General features: G+C 47.7%; 1 protein-coding gene across 1 annotated transcript in view; it reads left to right on the plus strand.

Moving 5' to 3' along the window:
* The window catches only part of WDR62 (WD repeat domain 62), a 42,052-nt gene that overhangs the window by 1,741 nt on the left and 25,288 nt on the right, over nucleotides 1-15,023 (plus strand). The window contains exons 3-17 of the mRNA XM_044305784.1: nucleotides 1,004-1,066; nucleotides 1,814-1,871; nucleotides 1,949-2,119; nucleotides 3,211-3,348; nucleotides 3,581-3,763; nucleotides 3,845-4,005; nucleotides 4,611-4,800; nucleotides 6,241-6,375; nucleotides 6,684-6,850; nucleotides 7,766-7,857; nucleotides 8,835-8,960; nucleotides 9,260-9,330; nucleotides 10,896-11,017; nucleotides 11,122-11,194; nucleotides 13,335-13,446. Of these exons, the coding sequence (XP_044161719.1) occupies nucleotides 1,004-1,066; nucleotides 1,814-1,871; nucleotides 1,949-2,119; nucleotides 3,211-3,348; nucleotides 3,581-3,763; nucleotides 3,845-4,005; nucleotides 4,611-4,800; nucleotides 6,241-6,375; nucleotides 6,684-6,850; nucleotides 7,766-7,857; nucleotides 8,835-8,960; nucleotides 9,260-9,330; nucleotides 10,896-11,017; nucleotides 11,122-11,194; nucleotides 13,335-13,446 (1,862 nt within the window). The remainder of the gene's footprint in view (nucleotides 1-1,003; nucleotides 1,067-1,813; nucleotides 1,872-1,948; nucleotides 2,120-3,210; nucleotides 3,349-3,580; nucleotides 3,764-3,844; nucleotides 4,006-4,610; nucleotides 4,801-6,240; nucleotides 6,376-6,683; nucleotides 6,851-7,765; nucleotides 7,858-8,834; nucleotides 8,961-9,259; nucleotides 9,331-10,895; nucleotides 11,018-11,121; nucleotides 11,195-13,334; nucleotides 13,447-15,023) is intronic.

Below are 15,023 nucleotides of genomic sequence, written 5' to 3' on the forward strand. Positions count from 1 at the left end.
CAAAGGTAATGTACAAAATCCTGAATATCGGCCGATAATATCGGTACTTCTAATAATCAGTCGATCCCTACTCGAAATCCTAAAATAAAATGTTTTAGGCCTCATGCACACAACCGTTTTTTTTTAAGGTCCGCAAAAACGGGGTCCGTAGGTCCGTGATCCGTTACCATTTTTTCGTCCGTGGGTCTTCCTTGTTTTTTGGAGGATCCACGGACATGAAAAATGAAAAAAAAATCTAAGTCAAGTTTGCCATTGAAATGATAGGAAAAAACGGACACGGACACGGATCACGGACACGGATGACAATCTTGTGTGCATCCGTGATTTTTCACGGACCCATTGACTTGAATGGGTCCGTGAACCGTTGGCCGTGAAAAAAATAGGACAGGTCATATTTTTTTCACGGCCAGGAAACACGGATCACGGATGCGGCTGCCAAACGGTGCATTTTCCGATTTTTCCACGGACCCATTGAAAGTCAATGGGTCCGTGAAAAAAAACGGAAAACGGAACAACGGCCACGGATGCACACAACGGTCGTGTGCATGAGGCCTTAGGCGTTTTTTTTTTTTGTTTTTTTTTTTTAACCCATGACCTGAATGTCATTAGCAGAATTTCTCTTTAGACCTGTCTGTGACCTCGTTGCCCATAGCAACCAGAGTTAATCTTCAAAAATTTACCATGGACTCGTCTGACATTAGGCCAGGATGGGGAGAAATCTGCAGCCAGACACCCGGTTATCTTCCTGAGAACAGAAGGATCGGGCATGTTGAGGTGCAGCTGCCCAAACCTTCTTATCTACACAGTAGATGGTCAGCTAGTCCCACTGGGGGCTTGGCCGGCATTGGTCTACGGTGTACGTCCAGCTTCAGAGGGGCAGTCGTCTATATCTGGCTGAACCCCATCACCATGGTGACATGTGACCGGTCAGAACGTCGTCCCGCCCTCCATTTGCCGTTTCTGATCACGCGGTCGCTCATTGGTTTCTCCTCTTCCCTTCCAGATGCGTCATAGTTCTCCTGTGTCCGAGGAAGGACAAGCAGTCTCACATCTTCAACACGTCCAGGTACTCGGCCCGTCACCTCCTGACAATGGAGGAAAATTCCTTTAATCCAGACAGGTTGTCAGATCAAACGTCAATGACGGCCTCTTGTACGGGTGTAAACCCCCACAGAGCCAAATTATCTGATAATACAAAATGTCCCCCCAGTGCCCCTCAGATGGTAACAAGGCCCTTTTAGTGCCCCATACAGCATGAAGACCCTATAGTGCCCCTGACATAGTATGGCTAGTGCCCTCCATGCATGTTGCCACCTCTAGTGCCCCTCATGAAGTATTGTGCCCTCTTAGGGGGGGCCCCCTCATAAAGTATTGTGCCCTCTTAGGGCCCGGCCCCCCCCCTCCATGAAGTATTGTGCCCTCTTAGGGCCCGGCCCCCCCCCCCCCCTCCATGAAGTATTGTGCCCTCTTAGGGCCCCCCCCTCATGAAGTATTGTGCCCTCTTAGGGCCCCCCCCCCCCCCCTCCATGAAGTATTGTGCCCTCTTAGGCCCCCCCCCCCCCCATGAAGTATTGTGCCTCACCTAGCCCTAGCCCTTGATGATGGCTGCTCACCGCTCTGTGCCGGCCTCTTCCCACCTGTGCACTAAGCTGCTGGCGGCTCCTCTGTGTCCTGAGTTGAATACATTGCATGCTTCAGCCCGCCCTGGGCTGGATTTGGGGTTTTGTCCTTCTGGATCCAGGACGGTTGGGGTGCTTATATCAGTACCAGGGCTGGTGTCACGGTGCTGACCATGTGTCCTCTTCCCCCATAGCAAACAGCTGAGCGCTCTGTCATTCTCCCCCGATGGGAAGTTTTTAGTCAGCGGAGAGGTGAGTGGAGTTTCTCAGTTCTCACGTCCCCCTCTCCTCTCCCCCTTCCCCCCCCAGTAATCGTCTTTTACTTCCAGAGCGGTCACAAACCTGCGGTGCGAGTCTGGGACGTGGCCGAGAAGGTCCAGGTTTCCGAGATGCTCGGTCACAAGTATGGCATCTCCTGCGTCTGCTTCTCCCCCAACATGAAGTATGTCGTCTCGGTGGGCTATCAGCACGACATGGTGGTCAACGTGTGGGACTGGAAGGTAAAGCTAAGAGGTTCTCGTTTTTAAACGGGATTTCTCACCATAAAAACTACAGGATAAGGTGGATAAGTGTCTGATCAGTGGGGGTCCGACCTCTGGGACCTCCACCAATCGCCAGAATGAGGTGCCGGAGTGAAGACATACGAGACCGATGCTCCGTTTATTATCGATGTGCGTCCCAGCGGCTGGACCCCACACTGAAGCCATATTTGTGGATCCAGGATACGGTCTTAAAAGGGTTCTCCAACCTACCTTTATGGTATATCCATAATATCTGCCATAATTGTCTGAGAGGTCGGGGTGCAGCCGACCCCCAATGTTTAAAGCGCGACAGCGTCTTTTGCAGTCCTATCCAGGAGACGCCTGGATGGAGACCCCCTTTATACTTTCACAATTCTGCAACATCTTTTCTAAAACTCTGCCTTGTGCTTTTCCTATATTATTCCTCCTGGAAATATGTGAATAATTAACAATTGTTACAAAATCTTCCTGCCAGTGTGTAGGGAGTGCGTTACTGTTCTTGTTGCTGGTCCCGCTCCATTCTGACGCCAAGTCATGTGGCGGTTAACCCCTGCCTGTTTAGCTCGGACCAGCATGGCGGGAGTGATGCTGAATCAATAACGTGTGTGTGTATTACAACTATTTTATATTTTAAAGGAGTTTTCCGGGAGTACAATATGGACAACCTACCCTGAGGATAGGTCATCAATATCAGATCGGCAGGGTCCGACACCCGGCACCCCCGACAACCAGCATTTTGAAGAGGCTACGGCTACTGAGCACTGCAAACTCCTCGCAGCTTACCAAGCACAGCGCCGTACGTTGTATAGTGGCTGAGCTTGTTATTGCAGCCCAGTCCCGTTCACTTGAATGGGAGTGGACTGCACATAGGTCATGTGACTGATAAATGTGATGTCACCGACATAGGACGAGGCGGGAGTGTCGTGGAGTCTTCAAGCAGCTGATTGGCGTTCAGATATTGATGACTTGTCCTGAGCGTTTTTCGTCATGTTTTACACCCCGGAGAACCCCCCCCCCCAAAATCTTGTTTCGGTAATTTTTTTTGATTCCTCTGCCGCTCAACTTCTCAGAGCAATAACATAGTGGCGAAGAACAAAGTCTCCAGCAAGGTCATCGCCGTGTCATTCTCCGAGGACAGTAGCTACTTTGTGACCGCCGGCCATCGCCACGTCAAGTTCTGGTATCTGGAGAGTTCCAAACAGTCTCAGGTATGAGTCTGTCGGAGGGTGACGGAGAAAGATGTGCCCCTCCCCCAAATAACAGGGCATACTACATAAAATTGTAAAATAATTCCATAGCGCCAAACTTATTACATTGGTTTTTAAAGTTTAGCGGTCACCTTGACCTTGAATTGTAAAATACGCCAAATGTGCACCTTTTTGAAAATTTGCGGCAAGTTCACATCTTTGACGTGTCTAGATCTTTATAAATCCCCTCCAGGTGAAGGGGATAGTTCCTCTGGTGGGCCGGTCAGGACTGCTGGGCGACCTCCATAATAACGTGTTTGGGGGCGTGGCGTGCGGCAAGGGGAAGAACGCGAGGAGCATGTACTGCGTGTCATATTCCGGAGTCCTTTGTCAGTTCAGTGAGAAGAGAGTCCTGGAGAAATGGCTGAAACTGAAGGTGAGGGAATCGCCAGTGATCGCCGCTCGTGCTGGATCGGTGGTGGAGGAGGCTCATTGGTTTGGTGTTTGTTACATTCAGGTGACGTCATCAAGCTGCCTGTGTGTCACTGAGGAGTTTGTCTTCTGTGGCTGCGAGGAGGGAGTCGTCAGGATGTTCAAGGCCCACAACCTCCAATACGTGACCGATCTGCCCAGACCTCACCAACTGGGCGTGGACATTGCCCTGGGCCTCGATGCAAGGTAAGATTAGGGTTTTCTTGGGAGTTCAGCATTGATGACCTATCCTCAGGTTAGGTCATCTGTATCTAATCGGTGGGGGTCTGACCCCCGGCACCCCTGCTGATCAGCTGTGGCACTCGCAGAGCTCCTGACCTCTTCTAACAGCTGATTTGCAGGGTTCCCAAGTGTCAGACCCCCGCCGTTCTGATATTGATTAACTATCCAGAGAATGGGTAATCAACAGTAATGCCTGAATAAGACTACTTTCTCACTAGCGGCACGGACCTCCGACAGGAGTCCCCCCGGACTGCCGCTCCGTCACTAGCTGCAGGACGGATCCGACAGACTGTTCACCCGACGGAACAGCCTGCCGGAGGTCCGTGCCGCTAGTGTGAAAGTAGCCTAACCCCTATAAAGGGATTTAATGCCAGATCGCCATTCCGGCTTTATTTATCACCGGAGTCTAGTGTCCTCTGCAGGGGAAATGTAGCATTACATGTTTGTGTACAGCCCATATTCCAGTGGTGGCCACTTACCTCCCCGCAAGGCCCAGGGGACGTACATTTACATCTAGTTGTGATTTCACTTTTATCATTTATATTTTGCCCTTTATTTATTTTTTTCAGCTCGCTGTTTACGAAGCAGGGAGACAGCAGCTACCCGGACACGTGCGCCCTGGTGTATGACGGGGGGAACCAGTGGCTGTGCTGTGTGTACAATGACCACAGCGTCTATGTCTGGGATGTCAGGAACACCCGCAAGGTGGGGAAGGTGTACTCAGCTCTGTACCACAGCTCCTACGTCTGGAACATAGAGGTGAGTGGAAGCAATATCCACCCCCACGTCCCCTTCATAGTTGTCCCTGCACAGCAGTGCTCCGGCCTTCCGGCTGCACTTCTCTGCATAGCGGGTGTTGGGAGCGCTGCTGTGCAGGAACTGAAGCCAAATGTCTCCTTTATTATCCGAACGTGATCGCCCCCTAATGGTCCTGAATTTTTATCATGGGAACCCTCCTTGGTTTTATTTGATCTTTATACTAAAGTGAAGCTTAAAGGGGTTCTACAGTTTGTTTAAACTGATGATCTATCCTCTGGATAGATCGTAAGCATCTGATCGGCAGGGGTCCGACACCCAGGACCCCCGCCGATCAGCAGCGCCGCGGCCTTCTCACTGTTTACCGCTGGCCCAATGACGTCACGACTAGTATCAACTGGCCTGGGTGCGGCTAAGCTCTGTTCACTTGCGCCCAGGCAAGTTGATACTAGTCGTGACGTCACTGGGCCTGCGGTAAACTGTGAGAAGGCCGCGGCGCTGCTGGGGCGCCACTTTCTTCTCAAACAGCTGATTGGCGGGGGGTCCCGGGTGTCGGACCCCCTCCGATCAGATGCTGATGATCTATCCAGAGGATAGCTCTTCAGTTTAAGCAAACTGCAGAACCCCTTTTAACCCTTGATCAGCAAATGTAAAATCTACAGTCCTTTAATTCAGTTGGTATATCCTATAAACAAGACTGTTCCTGTTCAGACAGCAAGCAGTGAGATTGGTGAGAATTTGGACTGCCATGTATATTAGAAAGTTGCAACATTTTTAGATAGTTATGGCCTAGCCACAGGATAGGCCGTTTATATCAGATTGGTGGGGGTCCCTATAAGCTGTTTTGGGTTTGCGCCAGAAATTATACAGTGGATGGAGCTGGAAGCAGAAGGCTCCGTCCGCTGTGTAGTGGCCGTGCTGGGGTACTGCAGCTCGGCTCCCATTCAAGTGAACTGGGGCTGAGCCTCCATCCACTGTATAGCTGCTCAGAACAGCCGATGAGTGGGGGTGCAGGTGTCAGACCACCACCTATCTGATATTGATGACTTATCCTGATGAAGTACGAGAAAACCCATTTAATAATTCTGGGAATACCACCATCATGTATGTAAGGCTACTTTCACATCACCCGTTCAATAATACAACCGTCTGCATCCGTTCAGAACGGATCCAGTCATATATTATCTCAAAAATGAAAAAGACGGATCAGGCTCAAGGAGGAGACTCCAGTCGCCCGGGATCATGGAGGAACCAGTGGTCAGACCCATTGATCATACATTTCTCACATATTCTTTAATGTGGTAACACCTTATTGTTAATTTCCGCACCGCAAATGATGAAAACCAACAGCAGAAAAGATATTCGTTGACTATCGAGTCAATGTTGATCAAAGATGGAGCGTCACCCTTACATTTCACTTCTTTATCTGCTTCTGTCACATAGGTCCACCCAGAGAGCGGACAGAGACGATGCGTGACGGGCGGCTCGTTTTTCACCTGTTCCTCTGATAACACCGTCCGCCTGTGGAACCTGGAGAAGAGCTTGGTCCTGGGGATGAAGAGGAATATCTACAGCAATGTAATGATATCACATTTTTTTTGGTTTACCTGAGCGTACCATTGGGGCTTGGTCCCCATCTGGTCAGTGGCCCCTGCTTTCATTGACCCGTAGATCTGCACCGGACCTCTACACACAAAAAACTGCAGCAGATTTTTAGCAAGACTATTTGAAAAGTTGACTTGTATATTTTAAATACTGTGGAGTAATAATAAAAATTGAAAAAGTGTACATACTCCTTAATAACACTAGGGGGCATCTTGGGTAGGATTTTTATTCATCTTATGAAGTGTTGCATATTATTTATTTCCTTTTTTTTTTCTATTTAGGATTTATATAAAGTGATCTATGCCAGTGACAATGTGACATGCTTGAAGGACACCTCGGGCACCACAGAGAAGCCTGAGCCCAAAGACTCAAAAAGTGGAATTCGTGTGCTAAAGATCCGCCATGATGGACGTCAGTTAGCCTCTGGAGATCGGACGGGAAACATACGGTAGATCTCTTCTAAATCCTTTTACTGGAGTTCTACAGGACTGTGGAGTTGGTAGTGGTCCTCGGCATGGGGTATAATCATCCGCTCCGCTGCAGCCAATAACTGCCTTCAGCGTTGATATGTCGCTGGTGGACACATGACTGCTAAATCCAGTCGTTGGCTGCAATGGATGAAATGATCATGCCTATGGAGAAGTAGTAGTAAACGAGCCACGGCCTGGAGGTCTGCCAGCATTGTAACATCCTTTTCCTTACTTCCCACCATGTTTGTTTTCAGCTGCGGAGCCCACAGAACAGATAAGGAGGGGGATATCACACTTAAAGGGGTTCTCTGTAATAAAGAAAATGAAAATATTTTAATATTACTTTAAAATAAATATATTGTCAAATACCTTTTCATTAGTTATGATAGCTTGTTTTGTCTGGGGAGCAATCATTAGGGAAAATAAAATGTCCGCCGCCCTATTAGTACACACAAAACCTGTGTTAATCACACAGCAGGACAAGTTATTTCACAACACTGAGCTAAAGAGCTGCCTCATCCTCCTCTCTGCTTTACTAAATACAGCTGATAAGATCTTCAGCTGAATCTCTGTAGGAATGGAGTTCATGAGGAGACATGAAGTACAGAGAGGCGTTGAGGATGTGGCTGATGAGCAGCAGCTCTTGTATGCAGTCTCCATTACCACAGTCTGTCCTGTCCGTCCTCTCTGTACAGTGACTCTAAATAGCTTGATGGTGAGAAAAAGGCTGATGTCACCATTTTCCTACAGTAAGTTTATTACTATATTATTGGCAATTTATGAAGGAGTCAGAACTTGGTCTTACCGACTCCACAGCCCTGGATTCTATAATGGTGGGAGAACGCTAGGAAGTGAAGTGTGTGTATAGTGACATTTCTTTCTGACCTCTTTAGGATCTATGATTTGGGGAGCTTTGAGGAGGTATTAACAATTGAAGCACATGATAATGAAGTTCTGTGTCTTGAATACTCCAGGCCCTGGACCGGTAGGTGCTAAAGGAACAATTACATTTATTTCTGAAGCCTTATGTTTTTTAGAAATGCAATATAGATCAGTCTGTGGTCTGGTCTTCTCTGTTTCAGTGCATGTAACTTAAATGGGTACATCTCTTCTTTACCCTTTCCTGCTTTTCAGGTCCCAGTCTGAACTTCTGAATGGACAGGAATATATGCGCCACTGCAGCCGATGACGGCCTCTGTGGTCACATGTCACAAAGTGGCATGTCACATGTAGCTTGGAAACATGTTACCAACTGAGTCCAGTCATTGGCTGTGGTGCCTCACGTGACCCTGTCTGAGTGTCCCCTATGGACAAGAATATAACAACTATAATACTCCTATGTATAAAAATATAACTACTATAATACTGCCTCCTATGTACAAGAGTATAACTACTATAATACTGCCTCCTATGTACAAGAGTATAACTACTATAATACTGCTCCTATGTACAAGAATATAACTACTATAATACTGCCCTATGTACAAGAATATAACTACTATAATACTGCCTCCTATGTACAAGAATATAACTACTATAATACTGCTCCTATGTATAAGAATATAACTACTATAATACTGCCTCCTATGTACAAGAATATTACTACTATAATACTGCTCCTATGTACAAGAATAGAACTACTATAATACTGCTCCTATGTACAAGAATATAACTACTATAATACTGCCTCCTATGTACAAGAATATTACTACTATAATACTGCTCCTATGTACAAGAATAGAACTACTATAATACTGCTCCTATGTACAAGAATATAACTACTATAATACTGCCTCCTATGTACAAGAATATATCTACTATAATACTGCTCCTATGTATAAGAATATAACTACTATAATACTGCTCCTATGTACAAGAATATAACTACTATAATACTGCCTCCTATGTACAAGAATATACAATAGTCCTGCAATGTCATGTATCAGCTTTTCTCCACTGTAGGAGTGATGGTTTTAGCCTCCGCGAGCAGAGATCGCCTCATTCACATCCTGGACGTGGACCACGATTATACTTTGCTGCAGACTCTGGATGATCACTCTTCCTCTATAACGGCAGTGAAGTTTGCAGGTGCGGTCGTCTTCCGTGTATGTATGGACTCCGAGAGCTGATGTAGATTAAATGTGGAGAACGTCATAAAGTCTTAACTCTTCCCTCTTGATGAACGAGTGTTTGCTCAGTGGTCGTGTGATCGGCTCCACTTTTACACAGGGCAATTACTGGGAATGAAGGTGCCTAGCAATGTTCCTTCCCGATAATTGCCCCGATCAGTCTGTGAAAAGGGACCTTTAGTGCTGTATCCCACAGTGTATGGGACCGTATGGGTTCACTTTCTACAGCTGCCATATTTTTGCCATTGTATCTTCCAGGTGATGAAGACCAGATGCACATGATAAGCTGCGGAGCCGATAAGAGCATTTATTTCCGTCCAGCTCAGATGGTGAGTAGTCTATTCCCGTACTGACGTACCACTGCCATCCCTTATTGCTGCACTGGGAGAGGAGGATGACTCCTGTTTGATCCTTTTTTTTGAGGACCGGCAGACATCAAGGCCTGGAGGACATGGGTCATAGAGGGGGGGGTTCCTCTTTCATCACAAACTTCCATGTGCTGTGGAGATCACATTTTAAAGGGGCTGGACACAGAATGTCACTGTGAAGGGGGCAGGGCACTGTGGAGGTGACAGTGGAGGGGGCAGGGCACTGTGGAGGTGGCAGGGCACTGTGGAGGTGACGGTGGAGGGGGCAGGGCACTGTGGAGGTGACTGTGGAGGGGGCAGGGCACTGTGGAGGTGGCAGGGCACTGTGGAGGTGACGGTGGAGGGGGCAGGGCACTGTGGAGGTGACTGTGGAGGGGCCAGGGCACTGTGGATATAATTTAACCTCACACACAAACATTAAAGGAAAGTAGATTAGCTTTCTGAGCAGATCTCGGTGTGGTGAAGCTATAGTACATATACTCTATGTTTAAGCCAAGACACCGCTCTGCCCTCAGCCTGCTGTTTAGTCCTGTCAATCAATGGGGAGTGTGCAAAGCACAAGTGTCATTACAGAGCAGTGCTCTAAGGATTCAGACCCGCCTCCTGGTGCTCCAACTTATTTGCATATGAATAAAACCTCTCGCTGCTATGTCTAATGACTTTCAACCTCCTGTTCATGCTAATGGCCAGGATTGAGGATCTTGTGATCTTGACCTTTTAACCCTTTGGTCGGGGGGCTATGACACAGGATGCCCTGGGATTCAAAAGATGTTCCAGCTAAACAAAGCAGTGACCCACCACAGCAAATGATTGCCTCAGCGGCATTTCAAGGCGTTTTCTGTGTGTCATGTCCAGCAGAGAGCAGCGGGCACCCAGGGAGCATCATTTTTAAGCCCCATTGATCCTGCTGTCAATTATTTTGGTTTATCTGGAACACCCCTTTAAAAAGGTTATCCAGCCCCTAAGATGCATCCCCTACTGCCTGGGCCCCTCACACTGATTGTACCTGCCTTGCCAAAAGCACGCCACGATGGGGACGAGCCTCCCTAGCATCACCTACGATGCTAGGGAGGCTCATCCCCCGTTGCGGCCTGCTATTAGCCGCCCCCCTGACAATCTGATGTTTTCATCCACGCGACTGGGAGATGCAGCCGGGGAGCAAGGTAAGTAAAACCAGTGTGAGGGGCCCAGGCAGTAGGGTAGTTATTTTAGGGGTTGGATAACCTCTTTAAGGCAGAGCAACTGGAAATCAACACAAGGAGGAAAAGATGCGGGACCAAAATAATCATACGGGGTAATGACGTCATGGTGGAGTGATGCCCTTTTTCAGATTTTTGTATGGAGCCCCAAGGTTTTTAGATATGAACTTGGCGCTAGAGATGTCTGGCAGCCGGTTGGGTCCCCTTCCAGATGCAATATCGTTGTTGGCCGGATTGTTACCCCAGGTCCATGACTGCCTCCGATTCTGTAAATGTCAGGGTTCAGTCCTCTGGATTTTTCGGTTCAATTTGCGTCTTCGTTTTTAGTTGCCCGATGGGATTGGCTTTGTGCGTCTGCACCATGTCGTGGAAAAGACCACCTTGTATGACCTGGACGTTGACGTCTCTCAGAAGACTGCAGCAGTCGCCTGTCAGGATAAAAATATCAGGTAAGTGATCTATCTTTTACAAGGCATTGCACAGTTTATTACACAGCGGCGGTATGGTTATCTGCAGGCTGTATGATATGTATTACAGTGATGTTTTATTACAGGCTGTACAATATTTCATCAGGGAAGCAGGAGAGGGCTCTGAAAGCCTCTGCTAGCGGAGGAGCCTTGCTGAAGGTAGGTGGCCATCCACAGTCTTGTATACATGTGGCTTCTCAGTTATCATTGCCTGGTGTTACCAATTAGATCTTACCGGCCAAACTAGAGCCTCTTGTCTATAGACAGCTGTTTTGGGGTTCTTGCCCTCATCTATACAGAGCAGGGTACTGGTTGGCTTTGATGCAGCTCGGAGAAGGGGGTGGGGTACTGTTTCTCTTCCTGATCTGTATTGATGAGAGCAGGAACCCCGAAACAGATGTCTCTGGTTTGCATACTTAAAGGAGTTTTTCTGGAGTTTTATACTGATGACCGATTCTCTGGACAGGTCATCAGTATCTGATCAGTGGGGGTCTGAGACCCCGACCCTCCACTGACCAGCTGTTCGAGAAGGCAGCAGTGCTCGCAGTAGTGCCTCAGCCATCTCTCAGTTTTCAATAGACCAGTGACGGCACGTTCATCGGTCACATGGCCTAGGCGCAGGTCAGACCCATTCAAGTAAATGGGGCTGAGCTGTGATACCAAGCACAGCCATTATACAATGTACGGCACTGTGCTTGGTGAGCTGCAAGAAGGCCGTGGCGCTACTGTGGGCTCTGGTGCCTTCTCAAACAGCTGATTGGCGGGGTTTCTGGGTGTCAGACCCTTATACAGAGCATAGGTCATCAGTAGTGTTGATCGAAGCGAGCTTCGGATGCTTCGTTGAGAACATCAGAATAATACTGTACAGAGATTCATCTCCGTACAGTATTAGAATGTATGGGCTCCGATGAGCCCACTTTAAAACTTGAATAAAGCACTTAGTAAGTTTATATTTCAGCCCATATAGCTCCAGTAGTCTGCTTGTCTGTGCGTGCTCCTTCTCACTCCTCCCCCCTACCCCTCTCCATAGACTTGTATTGACATGTGTAATATGATCGTCCTGTGGAGCTGGTCCGTCTTGGACGGGATTAAAGAGGACCTGTCGCCACAAAATGCGATGCAATCTGAAAGCACCATATTATAGAGCAGAAGAAGCTGAACAGATTGATCCATATTGTTGAGGGAAAAGATTCAATAAAACCTCTAATTTATGCATGTATGTCTTTAGTTTTAGTTATTTGTTTATTTCCTTAACAGCTATCACTACAGAGAATTGTTCCCTCCTGGCAATCGCCTGCTCGCTAGCGGAGGAGGCCGCTCCTATTACGTGCAGCACAGGAAGGAGCCATCGCTCGTCCCCATGCTGCACAGTTGTTTGCCAGTGGCAGATTGTTATTAGATACCACGATCTACCACCTGCAAACAATAGTTTTTTAACATGTCATAAGATTTGGAACGCCCGAGCCCGTTCACTGGGCGGTCTGCGGCAGTATTACATTGCCAGATGATTGCTAACGAGCGTTCATCTGAAAAATCGGGCAGTGTAATACAGGCTTTACATATCGACGTAAAGGACATATCTATGCAAATAGATGATAAAACAGACATGTCTGGGTAGGTGACTGGTTCCCTTTAAATATAAGAAATATGGATTAAGGTGGTGTGCTCTGGGAATAAGACTTCCTAGCGTACGGGCTTTACACCCTCTTTGACTGATCAGACCAGGGTATGTGGCTTGGGTGGAAAGGGGTGGGATCTACCAGAAAGGGTCATGGCTCCAGGTACGACGTTGTGCACCAAGAATGCTCAAATTTCTAATGTAGGCCGACTAGCAGGTGGACTAGACGGTGTGAGGGTGCGCCATTTATCCTCCAATGTCAGCCACTGGGATCAGTCAGTTTGCACTGTCTCTTAAAATTTTTTCATAATTTTGCCCCACTGTTTCTAAAACTGCCTTTTATCACTAATGCAGCGAGCCACAAGCCCTCACCACGAAGCCGATCACCAGTGATCAGCTAATGATGGAGGAAGCGACTGAGGAGCAATGAACCATTCCACGGCCTTCATTCTTGTGAATGAGCCTTCCATGTATTGCTAGAGTGCGCTCAGTCCTCCGGAAAGGGTTCACTGCCTGCGGCAGTCCGCGGGTCCACCTATAGCCACATCCTAAAAGGAAATATGTTTAGGAGTCACCTAAACCCCCTGTCATGCTTCTACTCCCTAAGATGGTCCATTGTATGTTTGGATCGATAAGCGGGACCCTTCCATGACTTCTAATGACGCTGCCTCTAATCTCCAGGTACAGATGGATCCATCGGGAAGATTCTTTGCCACCAGCTGCTCCAATAAGAACATCTCTATCTTCGACCTACACACTGGAGAATGTGTGGCGGTGATGTATGGACACTCCGGTTGGTTTCTTGTATTTCATACGCTTTCATTACAGCCTGTTTCTGTATGCAGAGTACAAGCTGCTGTGTAGGTCAGTCTGCATTCTGCTGACAGTCACAGTACAGCTGAGGATATCCCCATTGCTGCCCTATTCTGTTACCAGGTCTCTCCTTTTCAGAAAGAAGACCATTGTAATGGGCATACACATCAGATAAGAGTCGGCCGAACCTGCCGATTTTGGCAGGATCGGCTATCTTATCTGTTTGGGGTGTCCTGACGACAGACTTGGGAGGGGGGGCAGACTAAGGAGCTAGCATTATTCCCTGTCTGTCAGCATTGGCTTCTCGCCCACACATTTATCATTCTTAGACTTCATGCACACAGCTGCGTCCATGTTTCGGAGAAAATACGGACACCTGTGTGCATTCCGTATTTCCCTCACTCCCATCAATAGAAAGGGCTATTCTAGTGAGCGGTACAGACACGTTTTAAATATATGGCTCTGTTCACACTGTAATATACACTGCCTGTCCCCCAAAAAAAGTCGCCACCCAAAAAAAAAAAGTTCACACACTAATATTTTGCTGGACCGCTTTTAGCTTTGATTACGGAACGCATTCGCAATGGCATTGTTTCGATAAGCTTCTGCAAGTGTCACAAGATTTATTTCCATCCAGTGTTGCATTAATTTTTCCCCAAGATCTTGCATTGATGATGGTAGAGTCTGACCGCTGCGCAAAGCCTTCTCCAGCACATCCCAAAGATTCTCAATGGGGTTCAGGTCTGGGCTCAGTGGTGGCCAATCCATGTGTGACACTGATGTCTCCTGCTCCCTGAGCCTGATGAATCCTGGCATTGTCATCTTGGAATATGCCCGTGCCATCAGGGAAGAACAGATCCATTGCTGGAATAACCTGGTCACTCAGTATGTTCAGGTAGTCACTGACCTCATTCTTGGAGCACTTACTGTTGCTGAACCTAGACCTGACCAACTGCAGCAACCCCAGATCATAGCACTGACCCCACAGGCTGGTACAGTAGGCACTGGGCATGATGGGGGCATTACTTCATCTGCCTCTCTTCTTACCCGGATGCGCCCATCACTCTGGAACAGGGTAAATCTGGACTCATCAGACAACATGACCTTCTTCCATTCGCTCTAGAGTCCAATCTTTATGCTCTCTAGCAAATTGAAGCCTTTTTTTTTCTGGTTTGCCTCACTGATTAGTGGTTTTCTTACGGCTACACAGCTGTTCAGTCCCAATCCCTTGAGTTCCCTTCGCATTGTGCATGTGGAAATGCTCTTACTTTCACTATTAAACATAGCCCTGAGTTCTACTGTTGCTTTTCTTCGATTTTATTTCACCAAACGTTTAAGTGAACGCCGATCACGATCATTCAGGATTTTTTTCCCGCCACATTTCTTCCTCGAATACGATGGGTCCTAGGGGTGGGCGATATGGGCGATATAGGCGATATGCGATATGAATTTGGGCCACGATATGGATTTTCGCCATATCGCCTATATCGCCGGACCGCGATATGATCATTTTCTCCTGAGCCGGCCGGCACAGCAGAGGGAGGAGGAGGGAGTCCC

This window comes from Bufo gargarizans, chromosome 9 (assembly GCF_014858855.1).
Source record: "Bufo gargarizans isolate SCDJY-AF-19 chromosome 9, ASM1485885v1, whole genome shotgun sequence".
Taxonomy (NCBI): domain Eukaryota; kingdom Metazoa; phylum Chordata; class Amphibia; order Anura; family Bufonidae; genus Bufo; species Bufo gargarizans.